General features: G+C 31.0%; 1 protein-coding gene across 1 annotated transcript; it reads left to right on the forward strand.

The window, feature by feature from the left end:
* Positions 1-2,286: 2,286 nt before the first annotated feature.
* On the forward strand, positions 2,287-5,626 carry LOC107001703. Its single transcript, XM_015199667.2, has 4 exons — positions 2,287-2,557; positions 2,988-3,327; positions 4,896-5,003; positions 5,102-5,626. The coding sequence occupies exons 2-4, from the start codon at positions 3,028-3,030 to the stop codon at positions 5,408-5,410; spliced, it is 717 nt and encodes a 238-aa protein (XP_015055153.1). The 5' UTR covers positions 2,287-2,557; positions 2,988-3,027; the 3' UTR covers positions 5,411-5,626.
* Positions 5,627-14,439: the final 8,813 nt, after the last annotated feature.

Below are 14,439 nucleotides of genomic sequence, written 5' to 3' on the forward strand. Positions count from 1 at the left end.
ATAATTCTAAATATTTAATTTGAATTATTCTTATCATAATAAATTACAAATTATTCCACTAGAAATTCGTAATTGCACTCCTCTATTTCGTAATTCCCTATTAAACACTTGGGTAATTCTCCATGTTAAGATTTCAGATACTAATCAATAAATGAAATTACTGACGAATTTAACCTAATGATTAATTTTATTTAGAGCACTACTTAACTTATTTCATGTGTCGGATTCATAAATCCACTTGAAAGATTTGATACGATGAAAACTTATAAGTTTCTCAAAAAGGCATATCAATCAATCTCTATAACGAGACATGAATTCCATCAACTAACTTATTATTTCACCAATCTATATTATTATCATCCAACTTACCAGACATATTGACCCATCTCAGAATCTCACCTTTTAATAAATCAAAATGATAATTAATATATACAGATCATAATAGTTATATCAAGTTTAAGAATATAAGTACATTTAATAGTTTAGAGAATATACTTTTGTCAGTCAGTCTAAAATAACTATCTCTACTCGGTCCCGTTCAATACATACAAAATGTACTAGCACAAGAAGTTCGACCTATACCGTTCCCATAATCAGGACAAATTACATATAATCTTGTGCTACAATCGTACCCGATGGCATGTCCAATTTCCATCCTAGATTGCGAATGAAAAACTTTATACTTATAAGAACTGATGATTTAATCCTCTGTGTATAAGCTAAAACTCTACACACTAAATCATCTACTATATAAGTAAATAGATACCATAAAAAAATTTATGATCTATTGAATTTTAGCAAATGTTTATTCTCTAATAAATATTATTTCTTAACACATGGTTAGTAGTATATATCCCAACACATTCTAGCAGTGGCGGAGCCAGAAATTTTATAAAGTGTGTCCAGAAATAACAGCTTGCTATGTTAAGGGTGTCCAAAATATGTTACAAAATCATTTCGGATACCATTTTACTTGTATATATGCTATTTTTTTCCCTTACTATTATGTGGCTACGCCACTGCATTCTAGGGCGATCGACCACAAAAGCCTCTCATCTGGTGAGGAAATTTATAGAGAAATATCGAAAAAGAAAGATGGACTTATATATGGTGTCTTAGTGTATGTTATTTGTGGATGACATAATACTAATTGATGAGACGCGCAATGGAGTTTATTGATAAGTTTGAGGTATGTAGACAAACTTGAAAATTATAGGGTTTAATTTGAGCTGGGCCAAGATAAAGTATATGATGTGAATTCAATAGTGTGATGCATAAAATAGGCGTGGAAGTGAGGCATGACACGCAAAAAATTCTTGGGAGAGACAATTTCAAGTATTTTGGGCCTATAATTCAGAAGAGTAGTGACATCGATGATGACACCACACATTGTATTGGTGTGGCGCAGATGATTTCCTTTGGAGTCTTGTGTGATAAATATGCACCACCAAAATTCAAAGATAAGTTTTATAAAGTGGTGGTTAGAACAATATTATTGTATGGGCAGAGTGTTGGCGAAATCAAGATGATTTGGATATATGAAGAGGAGACGCGTAGATGCACTAGTGAGGAGTTGATTATAGCAGGTACGAGCAAATGTAGAGATAAATCGAAGAAATATTGGGGAGAGATAATAAGACAAGATTATATGATGCAACTTCAGGTTATCGGGGACATGACCTTAGATAGAAGGGTGTGGATGACACATATTATAGAAAGCTAATACGTAGTATTGTGTTGTCTTGCTTAGGGTGGCCACTGTTTGTCATTCTACTTGTTGGATTACTACTTTTTTTTTTGGTCTTTATTATTGTTTTCAATAATCTATCCTAGTTAGTTTTCTATTGTGTTTTGATTATCATATTATTTTATTGTTATTTTTGGCTCCTTTTTGGTACTCTCTACATCGTTTCCCTTATTACTCGGTATATTCTCTTCCTTGTCTCATTTTTTTTCGTAACTAAATTTTTTGTACTTGATGGGAGTCTTTCAGAAACAACCTATTTGTCTTTCGAAGTAGTGACACAATTCACATACATTATATCCTTCTCATATCAAATTTCACTAAATATGTTATCGTTATTGAGGAGATCAAAAATAAATATAGTGATAGAAAAGTGCCTATTTGTACAAATAAAGGATCCACAGTTCATTAGTCAACATGACATTAAATATTTTAATAAAAAAAATAAAATTACTCAATATCGTGTTAGAAACGCCAACTTCCCTAACCGTTTTTAGGACAAAAAATAAAGATCCAATTCCACTTGCCCCATAGTTTTCCCCTCCACCTCCCTTGCCGGCTTTCCCGTGCGCAAAGCAATCCCAAAAAACCCATCACACACAAAAATTATCAAACCAAATCAAATATTTTCAATAACCAATTTCTTAAACCTTTCCTTATTAAATAAATAAATAAATAAAATTAATTTTTAAAAGCTTATTGTAACCCCTTTACGTAGAGAAACGGTCATCACAAATTCACAAACAAGATGATCAATTTCAAGAAATATTTCTAAGAGATTGAAGAACATAACATCCGTTTTTTTTAAAAGAGGTAAATTTTTATTTTTTTTTATCACTTCGATTCTTATTTATTCCTTGCTTTCACCGTAATTAGAATCAAACATAAATTTATTTACTTCTTATTTTGTATCTCTTAAAAAAATTGTGATATCCAAGAAGGGTTGGAGTATGTAAACAACATCATGAATATTGAGGCATAATTGATTTTTCTTTTGGTTTCCACCGGTGTCTGGAGCCCACATTGGAGCTCCGACTTAATCTGAATCGCTCAGCAGAGCCCATTTTGGGGTGACTTGAACATGATTTTCTCTATACCCGAGGCATAATTGATTAATAGAATGACCAAAACATAACTTGTTGATGATTTGATGGTAGCAAAATTTGAATATTTGATGTTCTCTGTTGCTATATGGTTGGTGTTTCTTTGTTATGAGATTAATTTGGTTCTAATTGTTCCAAAGGTCTAATACTTGAAAAAGGGGATCATAATATTTGGTGAGGATGGGAACCATCTTGGTGGTGCTAATTTTGGTTTCGACGATGGTTATGATGAACAATGTGTATGCTGGAGATACGAATTCTGTTTTTGATCCTTGTTCGGATACACGAGTTCAGAGATGGGATGGTTTCACATTTGGCCTTGTGTTTTCATCAAAGGAATCATTTTTCTTCAATGAAACACAGCTCTCTCCGTGTGATCGTCGCCTCTCCCTTACTGGAAATTCTGCTGAACTCGCTGTTTTTAGGCCTAAAGTCGATGAGATTTCACTCCTTACAATCAATAACAGCAACTTCAATCCTGTATGTACTCTTATATCCCATATTGTTTTCTTGTCATCCTATGCTTTCATTTTCATTTCGTTCTTTTTTTTGTTCTGTATTTCATTACTTTTATCTGTCGTGCTAGTCTTCTTGTGAATGTGTATATACAAGTGTTTTCATATCGTAATTAGCTAAGAATCTTGTCATATAGATGTAATTATTCTATGATACTGTGTTTATCTCTGTAGTGTATTTGCTATTGACTTTTATGGCTTAGCATAATGTCGAACAGCTTATATCACTGCAGTAACAGAGCCACGTTTTAGTTAGGAGGTACTCCTTCTCACAAAAAATTATGTCATTTATACATGGTTAAAATTATTTTTTAGGTATATATAGTAGATTTCAACCCCCCTTTGGTTAATTTTTGTGTGTTTGTTTCTTCAGATTTTGAACCTCTTTATTGAAAATCCTGGCTCCGCTAATATTAGCAGGTCTTTCGTTAAGCATGTATATCATGAGCTATGTAAAACTCTTGCCTACTATGTCAGGAACACCAAGTAGATTATTGATCTAATAAGAAATTTAAATACGTACCGTTTGCTTGGTTTGTTACATGTAGCTATAGGTCTTTATATTCTTACATCGAAAACAAACAGAACTTTTCTCTTATGATAGTTTGCCTGTTCTGCACACTAAAATGTTTAATCATTTGGATGCAATTTGCTTGACTGTCTAGGAAGAAACAACATTTTCATATAATGGCAATTTGTCACCTTTCACCTAACTGCCTAACAAACATGTTTGGTAGAATTTGTATGTTACAACAAAGAAAAGTAATTCAAGCTTTTGTTTTCTCCTGCTGACTACAAATCTGTCTTGTCCAACGTCTTTTTTTCCATCGAAAAATTGAACGAACTAGATGCTTAAACATCAATCATGGTATTAGTGAATTTTCCCCCTATATTGTAAGTTTATAATAATTTCTTTAAAATAGCGGCCAGTGTCAACTTTCACTTCAACTGTACAGTACAGATTTGAACTATCGACCTTTGAAATTCTCCTTTTTAGGTTCTCAATCTCCTTATGGAAGAATAATCAGCACGTACTTCCCATTGGGAAGTTGGAGTATATACAAATAAGTACATACAGTTGACAAGAATGATGAATGCTTTTCAAAGGAAGACAGTTTTTAGAAGCTCGCTCTTAAGTCTAAGCCTGCTTCAATTGATCAAAGTACGAAAAAGAAAATAAGAATAATTGAGTATAGACGGCATCATGGGTTATGAAATGTTTTGTTCGACATAGAATACAGTCAAGATAGCCAATTCTTGAGCTACAAAATTGGGTGTGTTTCACCCTTTGCAAGTTTACCTCCGCAACATGTGCTTTTGGGCTAGATCCAATGCCCAGCGCATTAGTCTAGGTGCACATAAGCTGGTCTTAACCAGCGATATTTAAGAAGAAATTATGAGCATTTGACTAATTAACCATGTCGTCATGTTCCTAAATCACTGTTGAAATATGCTGATCTTTATATGCTTTTCTGTAGTAATAGTTAGTGTTTGTAGTGCATCGTATTCAATGATTTTGTTGAACCTTTTCAGAGCAAATCTGGTGGTTATATGGTTGCCTTTGCTGGACGAAAGTATGCTGCTCGATCATTGCCTGCTTTTGTGGCAGACAGTACTCACACCGTTACAAGCTTCACTCTGGTAAGTTTTATGCAGCATGAAAATCTCAATTGTGTCGGCAAACATTAAAGAATTAGCTTCTTTGGCATCATTGAACTTTGTCCTCTGACTTGATTTAGGTACTTGAATTTCAAAAGGGCACCCTCCAGAACTTGTTTTGGAAAAAATTTGGGTGCGATTCGTGCAAAGGAGATTCTTTTGTTTGCCTCAATAAAACTGATTGTGCAGTCCCCAATAATAAGTGCAATGGCAATGGCGGATCCATTGACTGCAACGTGAGCATACAATTGGCCTTTTCAGGAACAGATAAGAATGAAGATGTGCTGAACTCGTGGTACGAGGTTAAAAACCTCAGACAATACTCCCTCTACGGTTTGTTTCAAGATGTTAGTGATTCTCTCACGAGTCCTTTTAAGAACCTCTTTTAGGACCACATAACGAGTTCTTGTTTGTATGATGTGTAATGACCATAAGATCTCTGTTGTGCTTATCCACGTAACTAGAATATATATCTCCTTCTTGTTGAATAACTTGGTGATTACTACATAGAATCAAGCCTGTTTTTGCTTGTACAGATCTTCTCTCAAGATGTTTTGTTGTTTATAGTTTCTCATTCTTTATCATTTTGATGCTTCTTGTTTTGATCTATCTCTATCGAAATGAACGTGGATTTCTATGGCTCAAAGAATTTCCATTTCAGTCGATTCAATTGTTATAAGCTATATAGCATTCCTATTATAAGGATTACATATCGACATACAAGCCATTATATTCTTTTCCTAAATCTCTCCTTTTATTCTTCTGTTCTTGAGTTGTCTTCATTAGTTCATTATCTCGATCCTCAAATCTTATTGATTCCTGCAATTGAGATAACATACAAATATGTACATGACTCATCACCTTGTCTATATGACAAATTGCTTCTTGCTATCTTATAAGTTCTGTATTTAAACTCTCTGTTAATGTCATGACATCTAAGAAGAAAATAGTTCAAGTTTTTGAGTACTTTTAACTCAAAAGATTGCAGGTTCTCTCTTTAACGAATCAGCACCATAGGCCATAGGATTGCAGCATCCCATAACTAGATTCATAACAGGGGACCGTGTAACACCTTGATCCTCATAGTCCTATTTCTAAAATCATTTTCAAAGCATACTTTCTTTATGAAATCAGAATGGCTAGGAGTATCTCAATTCTCCAAGATTTGATTTGAAACCGTGATGTAAAGCACACATTGCCCTCTGAAATTCGTCTAGATCATTAACTATAAAAAGTAAAGCTTGTTTGAGCTAATATAGGGATTTAAGTAGACTACAGACCTTGATGACATGAGTGTAAAAAGAAGGTTCAGTATCATAAGAAGAGGCTGAAGTTAACATGAAAGTGATCATAGAAATGTATTGATTTATAGGATAAAGATATGCATATGCGCAAAAAGTAAGGTAGTATTAACATAGTTTGTTAACCAAATTAAATGTTGGGAAAAAGGACAAATATACCACCGAACTATCGTAAATGGTATGCAGATACCCTCCGTCATACTTTTGGGACATTGGTGTCCCTGCCGTCCAAAAACTAGAGCATATATGCTCTTCTCTCTAAGCGAAGACTAAATAGGGACACGCGGGCGTTATCTTATCCGTCAATAAATGTCGGATCGGTGGATAAGATTATGACACATGTATGTCCGTTAGTATGAAGGGTATATATGTTCTAGTTTTTGGACGACAGGGGCACCAATGTCCTATAAGTATGACGGAGAGTATTTGCATACCATTTTTGATAGTTCAGGGGTATATTTGTCCTTTTATCTCTTAAATGTTTAACGTTCCTACCATATTTCCTAGTCTAAGGCTTGGATTGGCAACAACAACATGTAAAATAATAATAGAACTAGGTGAACAAATATAGAGAAAGCATGAGATGAAGATATTGGACCATGGTCCATGAGACATGGTGGTAGGTGTAGAATCTAAAGTTCAATTTTTTAGAGGAGCGATGTGAAAACACAAAATTATAGGATCTGAGAAATTAAGCCTTAAAAACTTAAGTAGATGTCTTCTCTAAATATAACATCACTACTGACTAAGAATTTGTGAGATGCAATATCATAGACTTTATAATCTTCATGTGTTGGATCATATCCAATAAATACAATAGAAACATATTTAGGAAAACTAAACAAAAAGATTTGGTAATAATATTATAATAAGAAAGGATAATGTAATTTGCTTATATTATGGTTTTGTATCAAGATTTAAAGACAAACTAGAACTGTGATTCCTAAATATCTGAGTTCAACTAGATGATTAATTCACTAATTAACGACTTATTTAGGTGAATTTACGGTACAAGACAGATGAATCTATTCACCTTCTGATAGTCTCAAATCCATGTTAATGATTTTTTTTTTAATTTTATTTTCTTTTTTCAAGAAAGTCAGAATACATATTGTTAGAATTTGTGCGTTCACTATCAGTCAATGGACCAGGTCCCTTGACACACAAATAACGATATAACAGAAAGTAAATGTAGTTTAACAACAGAGGAGTTTTACGTGGAAACCTCCTTGCTCAAGAGAGTAAAACCACGACCTGTCTCACAGAATTTTCACAACCGTTTCACTAATCTTCACAAGCAAAAGTAAATCGGTTACACAAATGTGAGAAAAAATTTTTAATCTCACCAACAAGCAATAACTCTATTGCTTGATGAGCCTAAGTAGATGTTACTCTACCCACTAAGCTATCACTCTAGACAACTTAGAATTTTCTAAGCAACACAATGGTTACCCACTAAATTAGTTCAACTAACTAACTTAGAATTTCAGATCAAACCACACTGATTCCTTTATAGATTTAGGATCAATTTACAATGTAAGATCGAAAGAATATATTTTCAAACAACTACACAATATACTCCTGAGTTTAGGTTGTTCTTGATGATTCTTCTCCTTGATTTTCTTAAGTCTTTGCAAGAGTTCTTGAATGTGCTTTTATTGTTGCAAAAGCTGAAGAGCAATGTGTGGAAAGATGACATTGTATAGACAAGTCACTTTCCTTAAACCCCTGCCATTGGTTGGAAAGGTCTGACGTTTCTGATGCAGTTGGGAACTGTGCACTAACCTTCTGTACCTTCTCCAGCTGGCAGTTAACGAATGATTCATATTGAGAGCCGAGTACCTTCACAAGGTCCCTGAGTTTGTTACATCATCAAAATTACAAATAACACATATGATTTCTTGATATTTGCAACCATTAAAAAAAAAATCATTAAAAACAATTAATGCACAACAATCGCACCGTGATGAAGATTTTAATGTGAAGAATCCATTATCTTCATCCATACTTAGGGTTCCATAATCCTGGTTATGAGATTTAGCTATTCATAATTAGTCGCGATAAGCAACAGAAATTAAGTAAGCAAAAAACATTATGATGAAAAGAAATGGAATATATCCGACTTAATGCACAACGCTTGCAACGACTCTTATTGTACCATAATATCGGGTGTGAACGCATTTAACATTGCTCAACTCAACTTCTTGAAATAAAGATATCTCAACCTCAACGTGCATTACTGCTTCTGTTTCAGATACTTGCAAAATGATTTCCAATAAAGATATCTCAACCTCAACATGCATTACTGCTTTTGTTCAGATACTTGCAAATCGAGACTTGTCCTGGTTGATATTTTGATAAATGTCTGATAATCCAATAGAGCATTAGACAACTTCTCACGCCAAGATATATGATTATCAATTATCTTCTTCAGAATTTTCTTGATGTGCTTGTTGGAAACTTTTACAACTTCATTCATTTAAGGACGATAAGCGAACCATATTCTAGTAACTGATGTTGAATTACTCACATATTTGTTTCACTAAGTGATTATTTAGATTAGCATAGTTGTCTATGATGATGGATTCTCATGGTTGTATATGTATTGTCACATTAAAATTGAGTAAATTTGAGTAAATGCAAGCAACCTATCTTGACGCTATCTAGCATGACAATGTACATTGATACAACAAATTTGAGAGAACACCCTAATGAGTGGCCTAAAGTCAAAAATAAGTTGGAGGCCTAAATTTAAATTATTTTTTTATATTTGAGATTCAAGTTATTTCTTTCTTTTTAATAAATAAAAGTTTTAATTTTTTATGATCTTAAACTAAAAATATATATATACCAAAATATATTTTAGTCTTGTGGTATTAAGCATATCATGTGAAAGTTAAATTTAAGAATTGATCCATAAAAAAGAAATATTCTTTAATGTTTCGAAAAAATGAAAACATTACTTATTTTTTTGTTAAAAAAAACATAAGATAATTTTATTATTACTAAAAAATAGGCCCTTCATTTTGAGGGCCTAAGACATATGTCTCATTTTTAAAGGCATTGAGCCACCCCTGATTACATCAAAGTAGTAGTTATGAATAGTAATTAGACAGCTATAGCTTGTCTTTTAAGCAGCTGGCTTCCACGTAGCTACTAATGGTAATTATGTTCCAAACTATTGCTCTTTATGAAAGTTCCTCATTAATTAAAGTATACATAAGGAATCATATTAAGCCTAACACAAATTTAAGGGATCATTTTAATCATTTCTCAGAGATTTAACTTGTAATAGATGCATAGCAAGAAGCAACAGATCGTTCAAAAGATGGATTTTCCAGAGGTTAGCTATGTCCATGCTGCTTCGAATGAACTCCAGAGAGGACCAGAAACTTACTATATGCAATAACTTCTCTTGCAAACCAAAACTACATTTGTTTGGATTTGGTGTGTAAATACCGGTATAGGGGTCGTTTAGTGGTTGGTTTGGAAATGAGTTATGTAGGTATTAAATTTTACTTTAGTAATAACACATTTGATAGCTGGTTAGGAGGTAAGTTATTCATGTATAAAATTAAGAAAAATTTTAATATGGTAGAGGTCCAACAAACAAAAGTTGGGTGAGGCTCCATTAACTTTTTGATACATGGATAAGTGGGTCATTTATCTACTTTAAAGTTATAATGTTACCACTAACAAGAGAAACTAAAACGTGAATTTATTTCCTCTTTGTTTTAATTTTTGAGATTATATTGAATATGTTAAGTAGTCATATGTTGGTTTGAAAAATTTATTTTGATATGCTATCTTTTCTACGTAATATAATTTGTATTATTTTTCTACTTTTAATTTTTTTTAATTTGTAAATTAGTACTTCAAATTTTGTTGAATACGTATAATTTATTTTATTTTAAAAAATTATTTTATTTTATTGTTAATTGTTTTAAATAATGGTTTATTTAAATTAAAAATGGCTAGATTTAGAGAGAAAATCTCTTATTTCTTTTCAACATTGATGTAACTTTTTTTTTCTACCATTAGCAAAAATGTTTTTTTAAAAACTTTTTTTGATTCAGTTTGAACATCGAAATATGTTATTTCGATTTACCATCCTCTGATTTTAAAACATATTACGAAAGAGAATTCAAAATTTAATTTTTCAACGAGTATAAAATGTGGATTCACAATCATTTTTTATTTTATTATTATATATTTAGTGAAATGTATTATTTCTAATGGGACAGGGATTAATTATAAAATTTATTTTACTTTTGTTATTTTTGTTCTAGGTTTATAAAAATTCTTCAATCTAATATAAACTACAATAATAATAACATATCCAATGTAATCTCAAATTCATATAATATTAACTATTAAAAAATAAAAGAAGTAAATGCACCTATAATTTCTCTTACATTTTTCTTATATTTGTTCAACCCAATTTATTGTGTAAATATATTTTCTTTCTCTTGTTAGTGGTAACATTTTTGCTTTAAAGTAGATAAATGACCCACTCTTATTCATGTGTCAAAAAGTTAATGGAGCCTCACTCATCTTTTGTTGGTTGGACCTCTACAATGTTAAAATTTTTCTAAAATTAATATGTTGTTTAATTGCAATTTAGAAATCTATATAACCAATAAATGTATAAGTTTTGAGATACCGTATGTATTATTTTATACATGATAGAAGATGAAATAAGTAATTACATGAATAAATAAAGTAGATTTTACACAAATTGCATAGTGTTAAGAGTTAATTACATCATATCCTCTAGGGTGCACAAAATCAAGCCGAAAACCGAATCAAACCGCAAGCCGCGTCAATCCAGAAAAAAATCCGACTAGTGCTTTGGTTTGACTTGGTTTGATATTGGAAAAAAAAACCCGACTATATTTGGGATGATTTGGTTTTAACTAAAAAAATAACCCGAGACCATACTAACCCGATATTATATATGTTATTTTAAAATTATTTTATACATAAAAAAATTTACTTCGATATAATTTTAAAATATTTCTTATACTATTTCATAGTTTTATTTTTTCATATACTACTTCAAGTTTAAAACTTAGAATCGGAATGGTTCAATAAAGATTGTAGTTCATAAATGTTGACAATTATAATAAAACTTAAATTAAAATCAAATCAATACTAATGCAAAAAAGAAAATCAATTCAACACTAAGAATGACAATAATATTGAATATTTATTCTTTATTTTTACATTGGTTTAGATAATTAAAATACATAATCTAATTTTAATTTTTCTTAAATATTTAGTAATGTAACTAATACTTATTAAACTTATTTTAGCATGATTTAGACTTTTAAATTATGATCATTTTCATGACTTTACAATTTTATTTTATATGATGATTTCATTATTATTTTTAATTGAATATTTTTGTGCCATCAATACTCATATCATATTTTGTGTTATTTTTTTAAGAAACACCTTAGATAATTGTATTTTGGTTGGAATAAGGAAATATTTGAAGCACAAGTTACTTATATGTTTGTATGCAAACTTTACCCAAAAAATTTGAAATATTTGAAAAAATTCGAGGTTTATTATTTGATTTGATTTAAAAATTAAAAAATTCGACACAATGGTTTAGTTTGGTTTGGTATTTGAAAACCAGAACCAACCCAAGGTTGAAAACCCCGAAAAGAATCAAATTTTATTAGTTTGATTTGGTTTATAAATTTAAAATTTTTATACAAATGGTTTTGTTTGATATTTGAAAAACCCCAATTAATTCGGTCATGTACACCGTTAATATCCTTGCTCTTTTTTAAATTACAAAAATTTCTTAAATTTGCTGGAATCCGAATGCATCCCAAAACGTCCTAATACATAGCATCTTGGTTTCAAATACATCTCTTAGTCTCCCGATACATCACGTCTCGATTTGGGATACATCGCTCAACATCCCGATACATTGCATACATCCCATACATTGCATAAAGTGATGTATCCGGTTTGATACATCGCGAAAGTAACATCACGATGCATCATGTACGTCTCGATATATCACATAAAGTGATTTATTTGATCGATACATCGCGTAAAATTATGTATTCGACTGATACATCACGTAAAATAGAGTTCGGAACCTAAATAAGCCACAAAAATAAAAGTGACCAAAATAAGCCACTATTTTAGAAAGTAACTAAAATAGACTTAGTGGAAGAAAAAATTCCACTTTATCCAATATTCCAAACATTTTCCGTTAGTCTATAACAGGTATATTTAATATATACGGAACTATTTCTTACACTTTATAAAATGTAAATTTTTCTTACACTTTGTAAAGTGGAATTTTTCTTACACTTTATAAACTGGAAGAAAAAACAACATTTTACAAAGAGGAATATTTTTCAAGTTTTGCACTCCTTATGATGCTTTTGTAGTGTTTGTCATATAATAATATTAATTTGACATATCATAAAAATAAAAAAATTATTACACTATGTTTTTTTGTTTTTTTATTATGAAAGCTCATTCAAGCTCTATTTAAGGACATTCAAACATAGCACATTCAACATCTTTAGTTTTCTATTATTCTTCATTTCAATCACAAAATACTGTCTTCTAAACCAAAAATTAGAGCTTCAATTTATTGGGATGGTGAAATTATACATGATGGAAATGCCGTTTAATATAATTGTCCTCGCAAACACAATACAAAATATTCAATTAATATCTGATATCATATATTCCTTTCATCAACTTATAAAAGAATTGATGTATAAATAGTATTATTATGATTGTAGTAGAAAAATACCTACTTCATTTTTATCACAAGGACAAGTAAATTTTAGAGAGTGGATTATCTTTAATGATTAATCGTTGACCGACTTTTTGAGGGTCCAAATGATTACATAGATCAAATCAAGTTAACAATACTTGAAATCTATGTTATATAGGAGCCTAAGACTAGCCAACAATGTTCTCCTTTATCGGTCGATGTCCATCCCCAATTAGAAAATCATAATAGCGTTGATGGATTTCCTATAACTCAATCTACTGATTTTTCTAACATGACTCATTATCAAAATATTCTTACCGATCGATATGATTTTAATTTAAATGAAACTATCAATGAATGTGACTGGTAATGCTCAATAATTATATTTTGATTATTATTTGGTCAATTATTTATTAATTTATATGATTTATTATTATTATTATTATATATTTTGTAGCGGTACTTCAACAAGATAGGAATATTGCTCCAAGTTATGGACTAGATAATTATTTTGGTCAGTTCTCACAGTTTGAAAAGACGGAAAATGTTGGGACATTCTCAAATTTCCATGTCTCCCATATTTAAAATAGTGACTTATTTCGATCATTTTTATTTTTTGTGTCTTATTTAAGTTTCGAACTCCGTAAAGTAGGGATGTTTGTAATTTTTTCAAATGATAAAGAACTTAAGAGAATATAATCAAATAACTTGTGTATTTGGATGAATTTTTCATAAATATATTTTATATAATTGATTTTTGAATAAATTAATAAAATAAATTTCCTCATAACTAATCTAGGTATTATTAATACATGGGAAAAGAGACGAATTTACCCTCAAACTTCAATAAAAGGTGTGTATATACCCTCCCTTATACTATGCGTACACGTATATCCCTACCGTTCAATTAGTGGTACATATATAACCTTGTCACTATAGGACCCATATTTTATAACACGGGTCATGATCCTATTATACTACCGATTCATCCCTTTTTTAAACCATAACCATAACCCGCCCCATAACCCATTAAAAGAATCCTAAACACATACACCCTAATCTAAACACTCGAAGAAAGATCCATCGCGTTTCACGCAAAATCCTAGTCGTCTCCGCCGCGATTCACAAACCAAAGCCCTAGTCGTCGATCGTCTCCGCTGCGATTCCACTTTGTCTTCCTAGATTCGAACTTGTTTCAATCTAATCTATCGTGTGCTCGTTAAAGGTACCCATTCGATTTTGAAGTTTTCCTACTTTTTTTATTTTCGTCGAATCTATCTGTTGTTGCTGTTTTTTCTTGTTGTTTCTTTCTTTATTTTGTATAATATGCATTTTATAGTGAAATTCGTTTTAGGTTTTAGTG

Source organism: Solanum pennellii, chromosome 10, assembly GCF_001406875.1.
Source record: "Solanum pennellii chromosome 10, SPENNV200".
Taxonomy (NCBI): domain Eukaryota; kingdom Viridiplantae; phylum Streptophyta; class Magnoliopsida; order Solanales; family Solanaceae; genus Solanum; species Solanum pennellii.

Excerpts from the sequence above, each read along its gene's own strand:
- LOC107001703 (XM_015199667.2), top strand. The coding sequence starts at position 3,028 with ATGGGAACCATCTTGGTGGTGCTAATTTTGGTTTCGACGATGGTTATG. Across the intron at positions 3,328-4,895 it reads ATAACAGCAACTTCAATCCT|AGCAAATCTGGTGGTTATAT; the intron begins GTATGTACTCTT and ends GAACCTTTTCAG. Across the intron at positions 5,004-5,101 it reads CCGTTACAAGCTTCACTCTG|GTACTTGAATTTCAAAAGGG; the intron begins GTAAGTTTTATG and ends GACTTGATTTAG.